This window comes from Drosophila sechellia, chromosome 3R, assembly GCF_004382195.2.
Source record: "Drosophila sechellia strain sech25 chromosome 3R, ASM438219v1, whole genome shotgun sequence".
Lineage (NCBI taxonomy): Eukaryota > Metazoa > Arthropoda > Insecta > Diptera > Drosophilidae > Drosophila > Drosophila sechellia.
The window spans coordinates 1,905,006-1,930,968 of NC_045952.1; the positions used below are offsets into that span (position 1 = coordinate 1,905,006).

General features: G+C 36.8%; 1 protein-coding gene and 1 long non-coding RNA gene across 2 annotated transcripts; one reads left to right on the top strand and one right to left on the bottom strand.

Moving 5' to 3' along the window:
* Window positions 1-264: 264 nt before the first annotated feature.
* LOC6620611 (mitochondrial import inner membrane translocase subunit Tim17-A) lies at window positions 265-17,245 on the bottom strand. The gene is made up of 3 exons (XM_002044778.2): window positions 17,001-17,245; window positions 16,721-16,898; window positions 265-527 (listed from the first exon to the last, which is right to left on the bottom strand). The coding sequence occupies exons 1-3, from the start codon at window positions 17,142-17,144 to the stop codon at window positions 328-330; spliced, it is 522 nt and encodes a 173-aa protein (XP_002044814.1). The 5' UTR covers window positions 17,145-17,245; the 3' UTR covers window positions 265-327.
* Window positions 17,246-19,789: 2,544 nt separating this feature from the next.
* Window positions 19,790-20,402, top strand: LOC116801415. Its single transcript, XR_004361995.1, has 3 exons — window positions 19,790-19,867; window positions 19,919-20,106; window positions 20,173-20,402. It is a non-coding gene; the product is annotated as an uncharacterized LOC116801415 (long non-coding RNA).
* Window positions 20,403-25,963: the final 5,561 nt, after the last annotated feature.

Consider the following 25,963-nt stretch of genomic DNA (forward strand, 5'->3'; position numbering starts at 1 on the left):
TAAACTAACAGAAAAATGTATTTTGAATTTGGAATTACGATAAAAGAAACATTATCTGTAAGGGTTGACATATTGCATTGAGAGGGACTGTTGAAAATATGTATGTAATAAGGTCAATGCACTGTGTCTCCCTCTTTTGGTCGCGGTAACCAAAAGCTTTTTTCTCTTATTGTGAGATTCCCTTCAGCATGTAATTTGGCTGCCTGCGTGCAGTAATATTGTACTCAAGATCAGTCACAATAAATATTTGAAGCGAATAATAAATAAGAATAATCAACACATATTTATCACCTTATTTTAAGGTTATTGTTTTTTGTTTTCACTATTTTATTGATATTGTGTTTGGTTAGAAGCGGATTCAAATGAAAAATTACTTCCAGGATCTCCAAGGGCTACAGGGTCTTCTGCAGGTGGTACCGGATTTTTAAACTGGTCAGCAGATATTCTTGTGAACAGTATTCCGACACCTTCGATAAGAGCTAAGAGTACGCCCCCAATTATTGCGCTGCCTGCCATAGCTGGAACGCCTATAAATAAATAGAGACAATTTTGAATTAAAAAACTAACTAATTAATAAAAAAATAGATACGATTTTTAGTGTATGTTGGACAATTCTTAAAAACTACATATACCGTCAAAAAATTAAGGCCACAACATATTTTTATAAGGGATGTTGAATTTTACTTTAAAATTACTTAAGACTTTATTTAATAGTGGTCACAATCAAGAGAACGATAAATTCCAGTGCCCAGATTAGCAGATGCATGTGGCTAGTGGAAGAGCATGGGAAATAAGAAAAAGGCAGTTGGGTATTCTTAATGGTTCTTTCGATACAGTTCTTTGCTACACTGAAGAAAATTTGGTTTAAAGACTATTTTGTTTAGCAGTTTTATTTAGATTTGGTTAGGTAATAATAAAACATGTGCGGTATAGCACATATAGCAAATACTTATTTCAGTATTAAGCAATATGCAAATAGTAAAAAAAAAGTTAATGATAAACTTTCATCTCTAAAAATAACAAGCTGCTGGTTGAGCAATGGTTACTTACTTATCGATATGTCTAGCTGAGGAGTAACCATGGTTTAAGGTACATGATCCGAAAGATCAAAAATTTTTGTGGACATCGGTTAAATAACGGAGCTGGGATATTAGCTTAATCGTTGATGAAAGGCGTGGTTGTTACAGCCAGCGGTCACGGGGATGAGATCTCCACTGTGTCCTGTCTGGGGTAGCAGTGGACGGAAATAAGTCCACTGAGCCTACAAACCCGCATATTAACTTTGGCACACAGCCAGAAAAGAATTATTGACTTGGAGCCAGTTTAGTAGGACGTTCGGACTTCTAGCCAATTCTGACAAGCCGAAAGACAGACAGGAACACTAACGCCTAATTCCTTCAACTAGCTTGCGAAACGGCAACGGCAAGGATATCTGGGTCAACATCGAAAACGCTTTCTGTATAGTTGTGATGCCTCACTGCTTTGGCATCATAGTAATGGGGTTCGCAAATACGAATCACGATTTATCTTCAGTTTATTTCTCTATTTAAATTCATTTCTTTGTATACACAAAACCTACGTCTTATCGCTATGACCGCAAATTAAAAGTGCCCTTTAGCACTCTAAGGCTCTTTTAATCAAAGCCATTCTCGCTCCAACGTGGAGTTATGCCATCCAGGTGTGGGGAACTGCCGCCAAATACCAGCTTAATAGGCTCCGTGTGGTCCAGTCGAGAGCTGCACGTCACGCATCTGGGCTCCCCTGGTACGTGACGAACATAGTCATCGAAAGAGATCTGAAAGTTACCCTTCTTGGGGATCAGATTAATTTCCACAGCAGCCGTTATGCCGACAGGCTTATGGCCCACCCGAACCAACTAGCAACTATCCTAGCTGATCCCATCTCCCTCCGAAGACTGAAGAGGGTACACCCCAGCGATCTCCTTACCCGGAGGATAACATAACATATTACATTTTCTTTTGTACTTTATAATTAAGATACCACTTGGTCTCATTTATCTTTATCACACATTAGGTTAAGTTCAGAGGAATTACTGAACGATTCCTTTTGACCTTAATAAATAGAATAGATAAACACAAAAAAAAAAAAAAAAAGCCCTTTAGCAAGAATACAGCTGAGTTCAATTAGCATCGACACATAGAATGTTAATCGGCTGTTATGACAGCTGCAGCACCGGGTGACTCCGCTCATAATCCGTACATGCCGCCCGCAAATGCGTCGTCCAGCATGAAGGCTCCTTGTTATTCTTGATCCGTGTGTTGATCATAATTATGTTGAAATAGGAAGTGGACAAAGCTTTGTGATTGACCTCTTTTGAATGCAAGATTTCGTCTTTAATGTAACCACTCTGACTAGCGAGTCCGATCCAGGGTGCAGTTCGACGACTCGGCCATTTAGCTGGTGGTAGATTATCATCCTTTATAATGACTAAGTCGTTGATGTTAAGATTCTCTTTGATTTGGCACCACTTAGGCCGAGTTTGCAAGTGTGACAACCAATCACGTGACCATTGGGACCAGAATTGTCGCGTCATGTGTTGTTGTGCAAGAAATAGTTCACGCAAAGGCTTATTATTCGGCCGACCTTGTGGCGGTGCCAGTAGTGCGTCACCAATTAAAAAATGTGCTGGAGTTAGCACTTCTAAATCGTCAGGGTTTGTGCCGTTGTCACTATACATATCTTGAACTTGTCGTCGACGTCCGGTGAATCGCGTAAATGCTTGCAGAAAGTGCTCTGTTGAAAGTGCAGTGACGGCTTCCAAGTGGACTGCCTTGGTTGCTAAGCATATAAAAATGGCTACATAGCCTTTGTAGGTAGTAGATCCCGTACACGCGCGGCTTGAAGTTCAATCGCACCGGTGTAGTCAACTCCTGTTGTAATGAACGGACGAGTTGGGGGGTTGACTCGATGTAATGGCAAGTCACCCATTAATTGCTTCGCTACGACTGGAGCTACCTTAAAACATGTGACGCATTTCCGGATGATTCGCCTGACTGCTTGTCTGCCTCTGGGAATACAGAATTTGTATCGTATGTGAGCCAGTGTTAATTGAGCGCCGCCACGTAGAGTGAGCTGATGAGAGTGTTGAATTACCAAATCTGTAAAAAGGTGACAATGAGGTAATATAATTGGATGTCTTCGAAAAAAAGAGATTTGAATGCTTGAGACGGCCACGAATCCTCAAGATATTGTTGTCAAGAAACGGTGTAAGATTTGAAAGTGTGCTACGGGGTGGTAACGGCTTGTTTCTTTTAAGCGCTTGGATGTCGGCGTGAAATGTATCGGACTGTGCAAGGCGAGCTATGGAGCACAGGGCCTCATCCAGTTCGTCAGGAGAGAGTGATCCGTGACTTCGTTGTGCTCGAGCATGAGCATTGTGGCAGAATCGTAACATGTATGCCGTGACACGTAGCAGTTTTGTATACGACGAGAATCGGTCAATAATAGAATCCTTTGTGTCTGACAAGGTAGTGAAGGCTCTAATTTTTATTGATTTGGCCTCCAGATCCCGATTGAGCAATTGTGATTGCGTGTTTGGCCAAATATTGTGCGGTTTGCATAGCCAGGATGGGCCATGCCACCAAATATCAGGTATTTGGCTCGGTGGTAAGCCTCTGGTTGCGCAATCTGCCGGGTTTTCCGACGTGTCTATGTGGTGCCACTGAGCCGTTGAGGTGTGGTCGAGAATGTAAGACACTCGGTTGGCTACAAACGTTTTCCACCTAGTAATGTCTCCTTTAATCCAGTGCAGAACAATGGTAGCATCGGTCCAGTAAAGGGTAGATATGTGTGCATTGGTCCATCGGTTATTCTCCAGCACCCATTTGGTGAGTTTGGTCGCTAATACTGCACCGCATAGCTCAGTGCGCGGTATTGTTAACGGCTTGGTTGGCGAAATTTTTGATTTTGCAACGATGAGAGTTGTATAGAAAGTCGCATCAGACTGTTGGGTGCGTGCATACACTGCTGCTGCGTAAGCACTGGAGGATCCATCGCAAAAGGTGTGCAGTTGTATCTCACTACTAAGTTGTGGTATAAATTTGACGCTGCGTGGTATTTTGATCGTGTTAACATTCATTAGTTGCTGTCGAAATTGTTGCCATTTGACGGCAATGGTGTTGGGAACTGGCTCATCCCAATACTCGATCCGTCCTCGCGATATTGCTTCGCTAGTGTAATTTCTTTCAATAGAATAGAATTTCTTTCAATACAACTGGAGCGATTAATCCAAGAGGATCAAATAAACGTGCTATGGTCGATAGGATTTCCCGTTTTGTTATACCGGCTGGAGTAATTGCTTGTAATTTATAAGTGAAGCAATCTGCTTGGGCAACCTGTACATACCCAGTGTTTTGATGGTGTCCGCATTGTCCCAACTGAGAGATGTCTGCTTGCATCGATGCTCGTGAGGTATCGTTGCCATCAGATCCTGGTCATTACTAGCCCATTTTCGTAGCTCCATGCCAGGGGATTTTAAAGCTAGCATAGTTTGCAAACTTTTCCGTATTGCTGCCTCTTGTGAATGATCGCCTGAGAGAATGTCGTCGACATATATCTCATTTTTGAGAACGTTGGATGCCATATTTTGTCTGTGTGTCTTCAGCTATTTGATGGATGACTCTTATAGCTGTATAAGGTGCAGACGCTGTTCCAAACGTGACGGTAGTTAAGCAATGCTGTTTGATGACTCCATCCGCCGCCCGCCATAAAATCCTCTGGTACTGCGAGTCATCAGGGTGGACATTGATACAGCGATACATTCGTTGTATATCGGCAGTGAAAACAAACTGATATTGTCTCCAATTTAAGAGAACGGCTGGCAGATCATTTTGCAGCGTGGGACCTACACATAGTACATCGTTTAACGATCTGCCATTTGAGGTCCGGGCCGATGCGTCAAAAACGATACGTTGTTTTGTGGTGAGGCTTTCTTCTTTGAAAACTGCATGATGTGGTAGCACGCATGATGCAACATGCTGACCGTTGGAATCCGTGTTTATGGTTGAGTTTTCGCTCGTCTCTGCCAACGTGATTTGACCTAGTTGAAAATATTCTTCAATTCCTTTGCAGTATCTGCTCCATTTGTCTGGGTCCCTTTGAAGGCGCCTTTCGAGTTAAAGATATCTGTTCAGGGCGATCTGATGAGATTTTCCGAGCGTCATACTGGAACCAAAGTTCCTCTTGAATGGCAAACGGACTTGATAACTGCCGTCTGGTTGACGTTGATGGGTCTGTTTAAAGAAAGACTCGCACCATTGATCTTCTTTGGTGAGCTTTGGGCGTTCTGGAACTGATTCTACCTCGCGGAATACTTTAAGCAGCTCTTCGGAGTTTATTATGGCATGATTACAACGAATGTGGCGTGTAATATGCGTGTGGCCAACATTGCCTAACAGAACCCATCCGAGTTGAGTATTCTGCGCTATGGGTTCGTTTGGCAAGCCAATCTTAGTTCCAGTTAACAAGAGTTGTGCCATAAGGTCGGCACCAAAAATTATATCGATTCGCTTGAATCTATAATAATAGGGGTCTGCGAGCATGAGACCATGGATATGACTCCAGTTTCCTGCTGGAAAACTTTGACTTGGCTTGTGTGATGTCAACGTGTTCAAAACCTAAGCATCTTCGACCTTTAACGAGAAATTTGGGTTAGTTGCTGTTTGCACCGAACAACTTACGATGAATTTGCAGCGTCGGCCTGAATCTTGACCGACTCCGGTGATTGAAGTGCGAGTTGTGCTTCGGGAGAGCTGGAGAGACTGTACAGCATGCTCCGAAATTATAGTTGCTTCTGATCTTTGGTCAAGAAGCGCGTTTACCGTTACAACCCGAGCTGTAGCTAGTAGTACCTTTCGATGGGTCATAGGTGAAGTTGTAGTTGACATGCACTGTAGAGTCGGCTTGGCATCTGAACTGGCTGCCGAACTTTGGCATGATGTCGAGGAGGCTATCAGCGTTGGCTGTGTTACTGGAAAATGTAACATCGTGTGATGACGTTGACCACAATGAAGACAATTCTTATTGCTAGGGCAGCTTGCTTGTGTGTGCGATTTTCCCAATTTAGACATAATTTTGCCTTGCTGGCCACATCTTTCCGTTGGTAGCAATCGATTGAAAGAAATTGCGGACATCTTCGAAGGATGTGTAAATTGCCACAATGATAGCAAGCGGACGCGGAAGCACCCGACCTGGTGTGGGCGCTGTGCACACGCACGCGTTTAGTACCGTCTGAAGTTTCATTTGACTGTTTCATGCCGCTGCACGCGTTACGGCTTTCAATAGCGTCTAACGTAACAAGTGCGGCAATGCAGACGTTGACTGTACTAACCATAGACCGTATGTCAGCAGATTTTTCTTTAGAAAGATTCGGTAAGTTGTAGAGCATGTTCATGTGGCTGGCGAACACAATGCGTGGGTTGTTATACCGTTGTAGGAGTGTGGTCCAAGCGACTTCATAGTTTGCTTCAGTTAAAGCGATTTGGCGAATGTCGTTGTCCAGGCCTACTGGTAATGCTTCCTTTAAAAAATGGAACCTTTGAATCTTATCCAGACGTTCATTATTGTGAATCAAGCGTAAAAATGAAAACTTGGCCAGTCCGCGCAGTTGCCAGAGAATTTCGGAACTGGTAATTTTGGCAATGGTATCCGTACTTCCTCTACATGTGTTGTTATTGTGGAGTTAGTTGATTCGTTGTGCGTCACTGTGACTGGATAGATTCGTTTCTTTTCTTCTGCCACAAAACAGTAAACTTCCGTGCCTAGGTCTTCGAATTGGCTGATTGTATTTTGTTGCTTATACACACTTTCTTCGTAGTCAGCCATGCATATAAGTGTGTGATGCGTCTGATGAAATTATTTGTTATACTCGTCGATTTGATTCAAACGTTTTTCGAAATATATTTCCGTTTTCCGCACACTTGAGTCTTTTTTCACATTACTGAACAAGCGCTGCAAAGACTCAATGCGGTCAGTTTGAACTCGCACCAGGTGATCAAACTCCGACATTATTTATACTGACTTTGCTCCACTGTAGGTAATGTGCACAAATGCTCGTATGTTATCTATGTTCTTCTCTGACGTCTTGTTTTTTTTTTTTGAGTTAAAAGAGATTTCGGCAAAACTAACGGAATCGAAGGGCAACGGGACTTAGCTCTGTCGTGATGAGAGCGAGCGCGAATGTTTGCGTATACTACTCTGTCGTGATGAGAGCGAGCGCGATAGAAAACGTAGGCACGTTGAACGTTGATTTATCTGGATGAAGCCGACAACGAAGATAAAATTGCCAAACAGCTTTTAGCAATTATTAATTATGATTCATATGAGCAAGGGTCCCCTCATGGGGCACCAATGTATAGTTGTGATGCCTCACTGCTTTGGCATCATAGTAATGGGGTTCGCAAATACGAATCACGATACGATTTATCTTCAGTTTATTTCTCTATTTAAATTCATTTCTTTGTATACACAAAACCTACGTCTTATCGCTATGACCGCAAATTAAAAGTGCCCTTTAGCAAGAATACAGCTGAGTTCAATTAGCATCGACACATAGAATGTTAATCCGCTGTTATGACAGCTGCAGCACCGGGTGACTCTGCTCATAATCCGTACACTTTCTTCTGCCTGTTACATATTTCTTAGCGCATCTAGTATAGGCTTTTACTCTACGAGTTAACGGGTATAAAAAGAAAGTTCTGCTTCACCAAGACAATGCACAAGTCAGTGAAAAAATGGCAAATATCCATGAATTGGGGTTTTAAATTGCTTTCGCATCCTTAAGATTCTTCAGATCTGCCCCAGTGACTATTTCCTGTACTCAGATCTCAAAAGAATTTTCTCTGGGAAGAAATTTTCGAATAAAGAAGTTATCGCCGATACTGAGGTATATTTTGAAGCAAAGGGGAGGGAAATCGTGCTACAAAAATGTTATTGGAAAAGTTGCTGGGTCGATATACTCAGTGCATTACCCTTGAATAAGTAAAATATTTTCTACTATGGTAGGCCGCGGACATTTCAATTTATCTATATAGTGACGTATTCACATAATTAACACTGTCCAAAGGTATAAGAATATGCGGAGAGGCAAAAAAACACACAATTCACATCCACTCATTGTATACAATCTGTCTAAATATGTTTTTAGACATGATAAGTAGGCAAACTATAAATATGTTCTATTTATGGGCTGCAATAAACATGTCACGGGATAGCATAAGTGGCAACTACAGATAAGTACGATTGCAGCGGCTTATTGCCGGAGTGTCAAGAGATATGACCACGCGGGAGATGATTAGCGCGGTCATTAACCAACGCAGACTGCGTCTTACAAGCGCTGCATTATATAGTTAGATTCAAAGACCCGATTTGAACTCATTAAATGTACGCACGAGTTTATAGTGTGAACATTTTGGTCCTTCGAGAAATTCTGTTGTTTTCCCCCACCAGTGGTAAGAAACACAGAAGAAAAAACCAGCGCTTGAAAATAAAAAGAACAAGGTTATTCGAGTGATTCTGTTGTTTCCCCCACCAGTGGTAAGAAACACAGCATAACAGACCACGCCTTAAAGCTGAAAAATTGTGTTCTTGCTTTTCCTTGGCTGATCAATCAGCTGTGAGTCGGGACACAGCTAGGTCAACTGGGCGACCAATCAAAAAATCCTCCAACGGATCACGCCAAAGAATACAAGCAGAAAGCACAAAAAAATCACAGTGATTGTTTTACCAAGATGTTGTCGGAAAGATCTGTGAAATTGATGCAAGAACAAGGAGAGCTGCAGAACATAATACTGCAAGCCATCAAGGAAAAAGCATCTATATCAGCAATAGATGTATTGGTAGTCCCATTTACTACTAACAACAATGCGCTGGTAAAATTGGGAGTTGGCGATCATCAATATTTTAATGATAAAATATTTATGAAAACTATGGATGTTATCAAGGCCTACAAGGAGTCACTATTAAAGGTACACTTGAAGAAATAAATATACCAAGCGGATCAAAATTATCTGATACTGCATCAGCTCGGAGCTCCAGTCCAGTTGATAATCTGGTTCAACTGGTTGATAGAAGAGCGGACAGGGTGAGGCAACAGATGAGCCTAATCTACGAAACCCTAGATAGTTCAAGTGAGATTGAACTAGTCAAGCAGCTGGCAATGATGAAAAGTCATTGCTCCAACGTGACGGACACACTGAAACTGCTTAAAAACAAGTATGACAGAACTGCCTTTGATCAAGATGAGGCCGACATTCTGCAATCTGAAGTTGCCGCACTAGAGATGGTACTTCAAATGAAGTTGGAACAGTTCAAAAGCTCCAAATACGACGTGCCAGAACTCCCAAAAAGTGGACCTTCCAACATTCAATGGAAATGCGAAGGAATGGCCAACATTTTACGAGCTGTTCTCTGAACTAATAGACAACAGGAAGGATCTCAGCAACACCAGGAAGCTGGGATATTTAAGAGCCTGCTTAAAAGGAGAAGCTCAAATGGTGGTTAGCCATTTGATAACGGGATCAGCGGCTAGCTATACAGCAGCATGGGAGCTTATCTGCAAACGCTATGAGAATAGCAGAAAAAAATTCTCCCAACACTTCAACAAATTAATGGAACTGGAGTGCTTGCTGCCCCATGATGAGAAAAACTTAAGGAAGTTTTTGGATACTGCGACTGAGAGCATATTCATCATAAAGGAAAAAGTAAAAATAGAATGCTCTGCTGACGTAATTTTAGCAAAAGTTCTACTGTGGAAATTTTCGCCAGAAGCCGTGCAGCTGTATGAACAGCATGTAAAAAAGCACGATCTATACAGTCCTTAAAAGACGTACTGGAGTTTATTGAGCAACAATACAACTCAGTAAATGCCATTACCAAAAATACCGCTCAGCTTACTACAAGAAAAGTGCAAGTTAGATCGTGTGCCTTTTGCTCTAAGGATGGCCACGAAGTGTCTCAAATTCAGAGCACAATCAATCGAAAAAAGAAAAGAATTCGTTCAAAAGAACAGCAGGTACTTTAGATGCTTTGGAAAGCATAATGCTATCGACTGCAGGAAGGAAATTACATGAAATCGATGCTCCAAAGGACACAAGAGCCTTCTTCATGAAGACACAAAACGAAGTATCAATAGCAATAGCCTTAAACAAGGCCAAGACACACTATTTGGCTACAGCTGTTGTTTTAGTAAAAAACAAAGCTGGAGGTTACAACTGGTTGAGGGCGCTTATTGACGGTGGATCCCAGAAGACGATAATTTCAGAGGAAGCAGCACAACTATTAAGGATTCCCAGAATAAGGAGTACTATAGAGGTCGAATGTATTTCCCAGACTACTCAATTATCCAGAAATAGCGTCCACCTGACGATCAAACCAAAAATTCCAAGCAGCTTCAAAACATCAACGGAAGCATTGGTTTTACCGACACTCCATAGAGCCCTTCCCAGCAAAAAGTTTGATATTGATATCAACAAAGCAGGGCTACAGAAGGGCTACAGGCTAGCAGATCCACGATTCAACGAGCCAAGCAGAATTGACATGGTGATAGGTGTGGATCTATTTCCCCTGATTATGATGGAGAAAATAAAAACCGTGAATGGAATCTTGGGACAAAAAACCAGATCTGGATGGATTGTGTCCGGAAATATACCTCGAGCAGCAAAGCAAAAAATTATAAGTGCCACTACAACAATAAATCTAAAGGACCTGGAACGCTTTTGGGAATTGGATAGATGGAAGCTTATTCAACGTATCAGAGGTGATTTTTGGAAGAAATGGAAAGAGGAGTATCTGGTGTCATTGCAACAGCGAACCAAATGGCGCCAAGAAAAGCCAAATCTGAAGGAGGGACAGCTGGTTCTTATAAAACATGAGAACACTCACCCTGCAAGATGGCCAATGGGAAGAATCATTAGTACGACTAAAGGACAATATGATAAAGTCCGGGTAGTCACGGTTAAAACAAACGATGGGGGAGTAAAAAGATCGCTAAGCAAGATCTGTCAACTTCCTGTTAGCGAAACAAAACCAGCTGGAGCTGCAACGTCATTTAGATCCACAGGCAACTCATAAATGAGACACGACTACTGGCCGTACACTTTTCCCCCCAGGAGAATGTCTAAATATGTGTTTAGACATAAGTAGGCAAACTATAAATATGTTATATTTATGGGCTGCAATAAACATGTCACGTGACAGCATAAGTGGCAACTACAGATAAGATTGCAGCGGCCTTTTGCCGAAGTGTCAAGAGATATGACCACGCGGGAGATGATTAGCGCGGTCATAGGCCTCAAACATAAATTTAAGAATAAAACTCAGCTGCATTTACCAACGCAGACTGCGGAGTCTTACAAGCGCTGCATTATATAGTTAGATTCAAACACCCGAATTGAACTCATTAAGTGTACGCACGAGTTTATAGTGTGAACACAATCAATATGCCAAGCAAATAATATAAATATAAACAAATGGGCAATAAGTGACATATTCACATAATCAGCTCTTTCAGAAAAAATAAGAATATGCAAAGTGGCGAATCCCACGCAATGCAATACAATAAACATCCCAAGAAGGCGATCTCGCTGCACAAATAATGTAAAGAAAAGGGCAGTATAAGAAAGATGTGTGACACTAACATTTATTCTTAAACTGAGATCAAAACAATAAAGACGTGAAAACTCTCTCCGATAATTTTTTATTTCTTAGCGTTGTCCTTAGTTAGATCAGTTAGACTCAATAATATACAAACATTTTACTGGCGTAGGCGGTAGGATACAAAAAGTATTCGAAAACAATAAAAATTATAAATCTACAATAACAATGGCACAACCACTTATTGCCGCAACCCATATCGTGCCGCTGAACAACAACCTTCCCGAAGCCCGTCGGCAGCTAAAAAAAAAGCATGCCATTCAAGGGTGATCCAGAAACCCTCCACACCTTCGTCAGAGAGTGGACTACGTAATTTCACTCTACCAAAGCAATGATGTGCGATAACAGAGGATTCTACTTAGAGCTATCGAAAGGAACTTAGACGGACACGTAAAGCGATCCTCGGGATTTCCGAACATCGAAGATTGGCCAACCCACAAATGCAGACTAATCTCCGAATTTAAACCCCAAACACCGAACTACAAGCTACTGGATAACATCAGGGAGACTCCTTACAATGGAAATCTAAGATCATTCTGCAAGGAAGCGGAAAGATCATGTCAATTGTTGATTCCGAAAATTTATGCAAATAAAAATGCAAATAAAACCGTAGTAAGTAAAAACTTAAGACTTAAACAGAATTCTAAATCACACAAATTCAATACCAAAAACAAAACTCAATATCGACCAATTACCCACAATAGTCTTAACCCTTCAAACATAATTTTAATCAATTCATGCAACCATTTAGAACTACCTATACATAGCAGATGACTAATAACTAACCTATGTGACAGGTACCTAATTATTTCACACCCAATACATGGACACCCAACCAATTATTAAAAAAAATCCTTTCCCACAACATCCCAACAAAACCCAAAATCCTCAAACAGCACATTTTAGAGGAATTACATACCCTCAACTACAACAACCCTCTACATCTAAAAATACTAAGTTGGTAATCGACCAAACGACTAAGACCATCGGAACAAAGGTATTATGACCAAAATCAATACAATCCATGCCAAAATCATGGGTTCGGGTTCATTAATGAAAAGCAACAACAGGTGCAACCAGCCAAAATTAATGACGAACAAAATCCAAATAACTCTTAACCAAACGAAAATTTTTCGGTCTTCAGGCCCGGACAACACGAATACATAGAAATAGCATACAAAGGTTGCACATATCCTGTAGCATTCACAATAAATATGATCAATGAAAATATATTTTGTCTTCCTATTAAAAATACTAGATGTGAAGTTTTAACATCAAATGGCCCTATTACTTTGAACAATTGGATTATAATACCCAGAAATAGTATTTTAAAAACAACCGAACCATTTTATGTACACAGCTTTTCTAATAATTACGATATGCTGATTGGTAAAAAATTGTTGAAAAATGCACAATCAGCTATAAATTACAAAAAAAAGTACAGTTACCCTTTTTGATAAAACACACAAATTAATTACTTCAGAATCGGAAAGAAACAAAAATTTGTATAACCAAAAGCCACCAGAACCAATTAAAAACTGAAGTCGGGAATCAATAAAAAAAATAGATTTTTCACAGTTTCGATTAGATTATCTAAATCAGGAGGAAAATGTAATGTTGAAAGGTTTATTAAATAAATTTAAAATTTTTCAATATAAAGAAGGAGACAAATTAACATTATGCCCTTCACCTTAGAAGTTCGTTGACTGTAAATCTATATTATTTTTTATCAATTGGCACCATGCGAAAAATTCTTGTTTTGCATTGCCTCAACGTTATTATTATTTAAATAAAGCTTAGAAATAGTAATAGACGAATCTATGTACATCACAAAATAAATTTCGAAAATGACTTTATATTAGAATACTTGTCATTAGGGTATTCAGCTTGCGGCGTGAGAAAAATTAATAAGGCAATGATTGTTGAGTGCTTGTGTCCGCACTTCGTGCCTGACGATATGACTTTTGCAACGAACTGTTTTCATATTTTTATTTATTTTATTAATTTTTATTTTCTACTACGTATTATTATTTTTTATGAAATATTATTATTTTTAAAATTTATCAATAAATTTATTATTTTTATTATTTATTAATAAAATTATTATTTTTTTATGAAATTAAAAAATAATTATTATTTTTATGAAATATTTATTTCTCAATGTTATGTCTTCTTTTTTGAAAATTTATGTTTCAAATTACAGTAGTTATAATAATTTCCTTTGTATTTGCTTTAATTATTTAGTATACTTATTAAGTCATTTGACTTAATATGATGTATGTAAATGAACCATTTTTATTATTTAAGATGCGCATTATATTCAGCTTCCAGTTTTTTTTTTTTTTTTTTTTTTTTGGTATATTCCAATTTGATATTTTTAAAAAGCGCGCACTCATATCTCTACACATTTTTAAATTTTCACAAAAGTCGAATTGCGAATCAGATGATGATGTTATGTTGCCAATAGAGTTCGATTCGATAATATTTCAGCCTTTCATTGAAAAAAAAGAAATACAGCAACAAGAATACTCTGTATCATTTTCCAAAATTCTGCAAGACAATGAGAGGTACTTTGACCAAAATATAGATAACTTTTTGTGCAATGATGTACCCATTGAACTAACTTCCAGTAGATATTTTGTTGGATATATTGCTAAAGGATCCAGTTGCGATAAATGCAGATCGGTAATTTTAAAAGAAACCAAGCATTTAACAGCTCCATCAGAGCTTTTCATACATGAGAAAAACTACTCAATAGACTCGTACTTCGGGAAATTAAAGGCATCATCTGATTTATTTTTTAATATTTGCAAAATACACATTAAAGTTTTCGAAAATATTTTTAAAAATAATAAAAAACAAATGTGTATAAAAAAATTTATTGTTGAGCAATGCATTAAGTGCACAAATGAAAGTAGTGCCTTCTCATTATGGTTTTATGAAAATAATGAATGTTATGCACATAGAACAGATTTGTTAAACAAAGTTATAAAAGTTTTGCTTTTTAAGCATTGCAAGTGGACTGTGATGATAGCTGATAAACAAAAAAAGCAAGCTAAGCTCAGCATTCTATCTCATAAATAAAAAAAATTATATTTAAATAATTGGCGACTAAAAACTGGACGCAAAATATAAAAAAAAAACAATAGTTAGAAAAATAACTTAATTGGGGAACATGGAAATGTTTTAAAGTTATACATTAAAATATTTCAAGTCGACTCGAAGGCCTAATTAATATAGGACCCCATTACAATTCTAATTACATCTAATTACATATATTACAAATAATTAATTAATATAACATAATTAAATAAAATAAGAATAAAATATAAATATGTAAACGGTAGCTAATTCGAGCGGCGATTTTAACAAACGAATATAAAAAACTTTAAAATTATAATAGTCAGGGAATTTTTATTTTATTTCCAAATATGTAAATTCGTTTCTTCGATCAGAATTGATTTCGGCCCGAAAATCGTCTTCTAGCACAACACGCACACATATACGCGTTCTCGTCTCTTGTTTTTACTCACACAAGCAAGCAAATTCTATTTTTACATTTCTTACGCTCTCAGCGTGAGCGAGCGGAAAGAGAGCAAATTTGGCCTTCACAAAAAAGTGGCTGCATAGTGTCAAACGAATGTATGGCCGTTACGCATCTTGTTATTCTAGTGACAAAACAAAACAAAAAAAAAGGAGTAAACTATTTGTAGGAGAATTCTCACTGGAAGAAGTGATAGAAGCATACAGGAGAGGAGCAGATCAACAAGGAATCGAGAGTAGATTATATCAATAAAAGCTCACATCGAGGTGGGTAGAGCTTGACCCATCACAATGACCCATCATGTCCGGCGAGGACAGTTACTTGCAACAAATGCTCGAAGCCTGGTCACTTCGCCAAGAAGTATCGTACAAACCTTCCAAATTTAATCTCATTAGCCAAGCAGACTGAAAAGGCAAGTCCTTAGCGTACGATACCATTCGGAAAAGAGAGGGTATGCTTCTAATAGCATCCTACGCCTCATACAGAGCTCCATTCCATACCTGTCCAGCTCCCATAGATAGAAAGCCTTCGCCAACTAGGCCGTGGATATGTGTCGCCTCGGATTTGTTAGTTCCCCTACACAATAATGAGTACGTAGTACTGGTCGTTTTGATTACTTCTCGGGATATATGGAACAAGAATTTCTTAAAACAATATCTTCGGCCTCCTTAGTATAAGCAATGAAGGAGATCTTTTGTAGACAGGGGTAGCCTACATTATTAAAGACTGACAAAGGGAGACAATTTTCTAACTACTGCGAAACTTGCGGCATTTAACAGTTAGGAGACCACGCAAGCAAAGGGGAAGTTGAACACATTAACAGAGTTCTGAGGAAAGGCATAAAATATATGGCATACGCCAACGGGAAAAACTACAGAGACAATTTAAAATTTTGTCCGCAAACGAATTCTTTTCCGTCTCTCGTCGGTCGCCGCCTAATAAATGAATCAATTCCTAAACTAATTAATTCCTAAACAACAAATTAAAATATTCATTTGGATCACCCCATGTAACGCAGATCTAGACAAATTTAATTGCACCTTAATTGTGTTCCCAGATTCATATGAATCTTGAATTACCACGTTGATTCGTATGCCTGATCTGAACAAATGTAAAATTTTTGCATTGTTACGTTACATTGCTTTCGATTTGTTTCTCTGAGATATAAGAAAATTCGATTTTAGACAAGATATGTACATTGGTATGTGCAATCTGTAATAGTATTAAAATATCGTGTGTTGAACATTGCGCAATCCAAAATAATGTGTTTCAATTCCAATATGTAAAGCAAAGTACGATAAATTTAATATTACGAGCAACTCTGAAAAAAAGCATTTCACTTATATTATAGTACTTTTATGTAAACTAAGTTCTTAATAGTACACTCTACTATTATTCCGATTACAAAAAAAGGTTCTTAGAAATATTGTTTAACAATCATTCTAAATTGGATTTCCCTTTTGGCTTTTTAGTATGGACTTTTTTTTGTAAATTTACAAGACGTACCATTTCGAGCGGCTAATATTCCTCCAGTTGCAGCGCCACTTATAATCGAATTCCACGGATCTTCTTTTTTTCGAAAGTGGACAAGGGTACAATCAATGGTACTGAACATACCACCCCAGACAGCAAAATTGCCTGCTATAACGGGTGACCGTGTTTTTATAGCAATAATGCTTCCCACCTAAGAAACAATTTTTTAAATTTATTATTTACTGTTAATAAATTTAAGAACGCTACAGGCCTTAATACTGTACTATTACACAATATATAGTAAAATTCTTACCAATCTTCTATTTAAGCCAGAAGGTGCATTGCGAAATCCTTTTATTGCTTGAAATACGCCGCCTCCTATGCATCCCATCGCAAATGCGCCACCACAATCATCAACTATTCTGTAGGGACAAGGTTCCCGAGCGTATTCCTCCATATTAAATTACGTTGAAACTAGTCTAATAAAGGTATGTTCGATATATTCACGTGTATTTATATTACATTTCTTTTTTGCTTTGAATTGAAATGATTAAAATCGTACGTAGGGTTAAAACATAATTGAATTTAGATTCATGAGTTAATATCGCACCAGCGACTTAATATTAAAATTGAAACGGTAGAAAATAAAACAGAAAATTGAGCAATTTGTGGTCTTTAATAAATATTCTTATTGGTGGCACACAATACGTCTGACGGACTACAACAATAAGACCATTAAGTCGGCGGTGTGGCAATACTGCATAATCAGCAACGGCAATACATCAGGAACATACAGGCTGACCCAGTCAGAAGTTTGGGAACGTGTCGTGGAAAAGAGGTGTTACAGAATGAACAGAACAACGCAACAATTTCTTATTTTTTCATAATAACGAAATTTGTAGAATCAAATCATTCAATCATTGAACTATTAATTTTAAATGCTCTAAAGGTTGGACGGGATATATTTGGTCTGTTTTTAGGCGTAAAAGTGGTTGTGGACAAAGTATTTTCAGCATATCCATAGAAATTGGCAAGACAACTGATATATTCAAATAATATATCTTTTGGGCGCTTTTTTGGCAAGTCGATAGATATTTACAAGACTAATAAAATTTTAAAAACAATCGAAACATTTTTTTAAAAGCGTGGGAGTGGCAATTTTGGACGATATAGTTGGCGATTATAGTTGGCGTGGCAAAAAGTTTTATAGCAAATTTATAAAAATTTACAAAACTAATAAAATTATTCAAATATATCCAACAATTTTTCAAAAATGTAGGCGTGGCAGATTTGTGCAGCTTATGGGTGTTAATGTGGGCGTAGCATAATGTTTTTTAGCAAGTCGACTCGGCAGCGACTTAGCGCACTTAGTCCACGCGCAGCCATGAATGAATGAGTGATGAATAATCGTAATTTGAAGGTTGAATATAACGCATATGGTTATATTTATTAAATTAGTGGGTTATTTATTACTGCGCATAAGGATCTATCTTCAAAGTATCTTAGTCCACGCGCAGCCATGAATGAATGAGTGATGAATAATCGTAATTTGAAGGTTGAATATAACGCATATGGTTATATTTATTAAATTAGTGGGTTATTTATTACTGCGCATAAGGATCTATCTTCAAAGTACGTTTGATTGAATCAATTCCTTTTCCTTACTTTCTAAGAAAGTTACTTACAGTAAGGACCCCGAAAATACACAATTGATACACGCTGAGCTTCTGTTATTGATCCCTTTTATTCGTTCTTCGGTAATACGACTTATCAATCCTGTGGTTCACAATTGACTGAATCTCCCTCTCTCGCTTCCCACTCTTCACCGCGTCTCTCCCGCTCCCGCGTCTGTAACGTCGCTGCGTTTTTAGGGAGTTAGAGTGGGCGTGGCAAAAAGTTTTTTAGCTAATCGATAAATATTGACAAGACTATAAATTATAAAAACAAATATATCCAAAAATTCTTCAAAAATGTGGGAGTGTGCAGTTATGCTCGGTTTTAGGGCGTTAGAAAAGTTATAGGGCGTGGGAAAAGTTAATTCGCTGATGCTGCTGTGCATAAACAATATTTGCCTACAATAATCGAAAATTAAACTTAAATCTCTTCCCGCTTGAACCGAATTGTTGTCGTTGCTGTTGCTATGGCTGTTGAAAATTCTGAATAGCTCTTGATGAGAAAATATTAAAAAATAAATTTAAAAATTAATTTAAAATAAAAAAAATTAATTAATTAATTAATTCCTTTTAAATTTAAATCATATCAGCTTGCACTGAATCGCATTGGACATGAAAAAATTTAAATTACAAATTAGTTTTTTACTGACCACGATGGAAGGCATAGCTAACATGCGCCGCAATTGCATGGTGCGAAACAGATGGCTCGGAGTATAGGCATCGAATTCAAGGTAAACGGATCGTCTAGCCGCTGTCTGCATGCCGCGCTTGTTGTTGTCTTTTCGGTAAAGCAATATGCGTGAGCGCATGAAACGTTGTTGTTGTTGTCTTTTCGGGAAAGCGAAACGCGCGAAGCGCATGTAATGTTGTTGTTATTTTATGTGCACTTGTCCTATCATTGTTAGGTTTGTCGAAAAGGCGAATTGTCACGAGTGACGTCAAGTAAATTTATGAAATTTATCTTGTTTCGATTGTTTACAAACTCAGCTGTTACTTACATACTTGTGCAAAAATTATCTTTGAATTTACTTTCTATAATCAAAAAAAAAAAAACTGTCGGATGCACATGTCGAGAAATTGTTTGCACAATGCAAAATAAACGGCTTTTTGTTTACCTTTATGGATTATTTTTATTTACATTTATTGTTTGTTTGTTGTTACATTGTTTATATGTTTTCTATCAATATGTAAAAAATAATTACAAAACTATTAACAATGAACGAGAAAAACCATTAAATCCAGAAATTGTTTTCACAAAGTACTTAAGCTATCTTAGACTTATCGTTTATAACAAATTATAATAACTTAAGGTGATTCTAATACTTTGTATGCCAATAAACAAGTGTCAGATGACCAGTCCATCTGTGTGCGGTGCATGTAAAAGGGAACCCTGTAGAGCTGGAAAACCATCGATGGAAGTTTTTTCAAACTATCGATGCTTTTCGAAAACAATCGCTGGTTTCTCCGCACAGACGTCACTAATACTTTGATACAGCAAGAGAAACATGTAAGTTTGGTAAATTTTATACGGAATGGAAATTATAGTTTTCTTTTTCAGATTTTAGAAAAGAAATAACTATTTGATAAGATTGGTGGTGTTGGAAGAGGTTGGAGATGGATAAATACTTGAAAAGTAAGTACTTTTAATGCAAACACTCAAACAGAGCATACTCAATAATGCTCTTGAGGACGTATTTTGAGAGACCTAATGAGCCGGGGGATAAGAATCCACTTGCTTATTGGATGGTAAGAATATCATTTTTACTTTTTAAATTAAATATTCATGAATTTATTCCTTTTTCCGGCAAACAGTGAGAGTCTGAAGCCAATAACCAAACTTTGTAAAAAGTACCTGTGCATTCCGGCCAGTTCAACAGAATCTGAAAGAACCATCAGTAAAGCTGGTCAGATTGTATCTGACCGCAGAGCAACGCTTAAACCAAAAGTAGTAGACATGCTATTTTTTGTGAACAAAAGCCAGAAACAATGATCTCTTGTTGGCTTATTATGAATATAAAAAAAATTATTTTGTTATTACTAAATATTTTTAATACTGTCTTAAATTAAATAATAGTTTGCATTGAAGCAAATAAAACGTTTTTGTTTTTGTTTTGCATTTTTCTAAAGGGCTACTGTAATTTTTTTTTTTTATTCTGCAGGGTATATAAACTTCGGTTCACGTTAAATTATAGTTCCATTTTTTCCTTTGCCTCTTCAACCCATCTGTCATTGGACCTCGTTTGAATAAAACGAGGTCTGCTCATATAGGTAACCAGTTTTGTCTGGACACTGGACCATAGGATCATGACGAGCCAGTGGTTTTGTGGTTATGCAAGCTGGCAACCGAAGTTATGAGAATTTTGTCGTGGGTTGAATTGGTGGTTGTCTATTGATAAATAGAGAGCTGCGAGGAGCAGATAAAGTCTTTAAATTTTGGTTTCTAAATGGTCTTGTCAGTTCCATGTATGTTGCGTGTTTTGCTCTGAAATTCTGGCACATTTGCACCCTAATGCTGAGGGTAAGTCTATTAGTTCTTTGACTCCCAGTAAACGGGGCTAGTGACCTTGTTACCCTCGTACGAAGGTGTCTTATGCCTTTGTCCGCGTAATGAAGTCAGTCAGTCAGTCGTCTGACTTCGAGATCGTTAACGAGTTCAATAGGGTATTGTAGTATTGTATGTATGTATTGTATGTAGGATACCATAGAAAGGGCTTTACGCTTCTAAAATACGGTCTCCTCCATTTTTCCATGACCAGAACTCGGACGGATATTTAGACCCCTTACCCGTAGAGAATAAAGGTATAATAGATTCGTTCAAAAGTATGCAATAGGAAGAAGGAAGCATTTCCGACCATATGAAGTATATATATTCTTGATCAGGACCAAGAGGTGAACGACGCCCACTATAACGCCCATAAGCCGTCCAAAACTAAACTGCATACACTATTTAAAAAAGTTGTAATATTTTTTAATAATACCCGTAGATGGCAGCGTTTTCGACTATATAAAGTATATATATTCTTGATCAGGATCAATAGCCGAGTCGATCTAGCCATGTCCGTCTGCCCGTCGAGATTACAGGAACTATGACCCATGTTGCCACGCCCACTCTAACACCCACAAACCGCACCCACACTTTTGAATGATGTTTTTAATTTTTTAATATTTTTATTGGTCTTTTAAATTTCTATCGATTGCAAACAAACTTTTTGCCACGCCCACACTAAAGCCCTAAAGCCGCCGAACCGGTCACGCCCACACTTTGAATCAAAGTGATATCATCACCAGGTGATATCAATGTCACAATTGGCTCAATAACCCGGTCATGCCCACACCTTTGAACAATTTTTAAACTTTTTGTTATTTTATTCTCTAATATCTACCGATATCCCAGAAAAATTATGAAATTTCTGGTTCGCATTCACACTAGGTGAGTAACGGGTATCTGATAGTCGGGGAACTCGAATATAGCATTCTCTCTTGTTATACCAGTTACTCGTAGATGTAACGTGTAACGAATTAAAATGATGGAAGGCTAGAGTACCTGTACTTGCGGGTGCAAATTAAAATTGTTACTCTTTATTTATTTAAAAAAATAAATTTTATTTTTTATTATTTAACATTTATTTGGTGATAAACTTTTTCACTTATACTATTACGAGACACTTTATTGGTAGCTTATATTTAGCTTCGAGCTGTTGACGATCTCGTCCCGATTCAGACTCCCGACTCTTTCAGACTGATCTTCAAATTTTAAGTCCTGATCCAATCAACCTCGGCCAGAAGCTTTTCTTTCGGAAAATTACCGAACTTTCGATAAAAGCTTTATGCTGGAAATTTTCCACTGCATTGTGAAATTCAATTATGCTGATCGATGCAGTTTTTGATTGATACGCAATAAGTCGGCCGTGCTTTGGTCTCCAAGCGGAAGCTGTGTTTACGTTAAGTTTGGGTTGCTTATGTTAGCGGGTAGCTGAGTGCTGGCAAGGGCAATGACAAAAACAAAGACAAAGGAAATGCTGACGAGATTTCAGAATTGAAATTTGTTTATAAACTGTGGAAGGGAGCTATGTTCATGGGTTGGATAACTCTCCCCCTTCTAAAATGACGCGTCCCGCTTCATTATTAATTTCGTTCAAACGCTCATTTAATTCTGTTAAAAATTCTACATCGTTATTTGGTTTTTCTGGTTCTGGCCGTTTTTGTTTGGTTACAAATATATAATATCTGAATTTTATTATTAATATAGTAATGAAATACAAAATGATTAAAATTAATAATATAAATGAAATTGAAATTTTCCAATTGTAAATTTCAATAAATGGGTTTAAAATATTAATGTTGTCAAGAGAAAGTTCTGAATTGTTGGATTTTATATATTCTGATATTTCTAAGTTTTTAAAGTGGTTGGTAGTTATGTACTCAAGTATTTTGTTTTCTGAATTGGTGTATGAAATATTATTTATTGTAGTTGTGCTGTTAAATGTTATTAAATATGACCCGTTTAAATGAGAATCATTCACAATATTATTTCCATTTATTAGAATGGCACCTTCTTGAATGATATCTATATTCTTATTTTTTTCTAGAATTTTTGTGCAAATTGATTTTTCTCCATTTAGTAAGCGGGTAAAACAAGTCTTATCTTTACTTATAATACAATAGTTGTTGAAAAGTTCGTTCTTAAAATTAGATATTTCATAAAAATGTCTTCATTATTTAAAATTTTTGTGTTGAATAAATCAATTTTGGCCAGTGTGATAGTATCAATAATGTTTTGTAAGTCAAATGTTAATAAACGTAAACGATGTTTTCTTAATGGCAATTCTTGATCGATAAAAATGTTTTTAAAATGATCGGAAAGTGATTTTATCTCTTTAAACAATTTGGAATTAATAATAAATTGTTGGTTATTGTTTTCAATTAAATCATTTATTTTATTCTGTATTTTAATGAAATCATCGTGATCCGGAGTTCCAGCTAACCATTTCCAAACAGTACCTAACTCATTTATTCCCCTTTTAGATCTAGTTGGTATCAGTTGTGACAAAATTAATTCTATTATCTGTATTTCGTAAGTTATTTCCCATTGTGTCCGTATATTTTTATCTTTTCTTACATATCCTGATTCTAGATTGATTATTTCTTTATAAAAACTTAAGTTAGTTACGTGGAATAAGTCAGCATATGATTCATAGGTAAGAACATCCTTTTTGTCCTTGAACAGGAAGAATTCGTGATTGGAGTAATCAATTATTTCTGAAGTGGTTATCATTGCGAATGTTATTAAAAGTAATACGAAATGCATTTTCTGTAATTTAATAAAAAAATATGGTATTTGTTAAAACTTAATGTTGTCTTTGTGAATAGTCCTGTTTCTGTTATTGATTATAACTTTGTTAGGTAAGTTTTCCTTAACAACCTGTTTTTTGTATCTAGTTTTTAGCTTATTTCTTTCTCCGTGTTTCTTCTCATAAACAACTTGACCTACGTGATATTCTTTTTCTTTACGACCTTCATTGTGTGTTACTAACATTTTTTCTTGTGTGTTCTTTAGAATTCTTGAAGTATTTTCGTGATCAACTTTATTATATAGAATATCAAAAGGTTTTTGGTTTGTTGTGGAATGAATGCTTTGATTGAATTCTTTTGCGGCTCTAATAATTATTTCAGAATAGTCAGTGAGATTAAATTCTTCCTTTATACAGCGAGCTAATTCTGTTAATGTTGAATGTGCCCTTTCTACTTGTCCGTTCGAGGTACTGTGTCTGGGGTCGGCGAAATGTAGAGTTAAACCACATCTTTGTGCAAAAGATTTAAATTGAGCAGAGGTGAAGCTCGGTTCATTATCAGTCATAATTACTTTGGCGTGAGGAAACTGTTGGAGTAATTCCATTACTTTATTCTCGATGTTTAGTTTATTTTGAATTTCTTTTACAACCAGGAATTTTGAATATGCGTCAATACAGGTTAAGAAAATAAGACTTTGCGCGTAATAAATGTCGATGTGTAAATTCTCTCCTTCTTTAGTTGGAATAGGAGCTTCCCCAATAGGGATTTTAATAGGATGCCGGTTGTATTTATTTTCGTTGCAAATTGTACAATTTTTTATATATTCCATTAATTTGATATATAAATTTGGCCAATAAAATAATCTATTGATTTGTTTATAATTTTCGTCTAGTCCTCTGTGAGCACGACTATGTGTTTCTTCTATTATGATAGCCTTATCTTCATTATTTTCCACGTCTTGTAGAAATATTTTAGTATAAAGAAATTTATTGGTAAAGTTATTTTTTAATGGTAATTGGATATGATAAAGATCTTCTAAAGTGCAATGAATTCCTACCGTTATGTTTGGTTTTAGATATTCCCTTAATATTTCTATTAAGTTTTCTGGCGTATCATATTCAATTATATGTCTTGTCTTATCAAAAACATTCAATGACTCATGTATTGTATACCTCCCCTTTGTTAATAACAGTTGTTGTTGAAACTGATTTAACGGTTTTCGGGTCTCTTGTATTACATTTTCAAAACTACTTTCGGCAGAATGCTGTGTATTTTGATCTGAGTTTGATTGTTCTAAGTCGCTGTTAGTAATATTATTTATTTTTATTCGAGATAATGCGTCGGCTACGACATTAGTTGTTCCGGGTTTATATATTATTTTCGGGGTGAAACTTTCTATAAAGGAGTACCATCTTTTCATTTCTACGTTCGGGTTTTTATCTGAGATTGTGAAAGATAAAGATTGATGGTCTGTTTGTATTTCTATACCAATTACACCATATAAGTAATTCCTGAGATTTTTAAGAGCCCAAACTATTGCCAACAATTCTTTTTTATTTGTGGCATAAAGTTGTTCGGTTTTATTTAAAGTTTTGGATATGAAAGTAATTGGTTTATTATCCTGTGATAAAACTGCTCCGATAGCTACATCTGATGCGTCTGTTGTTAAAGTGAATTTTTTGGTATAATCTGGTTGAACTAATTCCACTTGTGCTATTAAATTATCTTTAAGTTCTTTAAAAGCTTTAACAGCTGGGTCGTCTAACTGTACTGTAATTTTTGTGGACATTCTCCTAGAAATTTTTCCATTATCTCCTCCTAGGTATTTGGTTAAAGGTTTGGCAATTTTTGCATAATTTCGGACAAATTTACGGTAATAGCCGGTGAGGCCTAGAAAACTTCGAAGTTCTCTAATGTTTTGTGGAATCGGATACTTCATAATTGTGGAGATTTTCTCAGGATCTGTTTTAATTACATTGTGAGATACTATATAACCTAGAAATGCTGTTTCTAATTTAAAGAATTTAGATTTTTCTAGAGAAATTTTCATATTTGCTTGTTGTAAAATATTTATTATTTGAATTAAATCTGTGTAATGTTGTTCAATTGTATTAGAAAAGATTATTATATCATCCATATAAACATGACAAGTTTTTCCGACTTGTTCTCTCAATATGTCATCCATTGCTCTTTGAAATATTCTAGGGGCGTTTGTTAACCCAAATGGCATACGTAAGAACTCAAATTTTCCGTTATTTATAGAGAAAGCTGTTTTTTCAATATCTGAATTTTTCATTAAAATTTGGTGGAA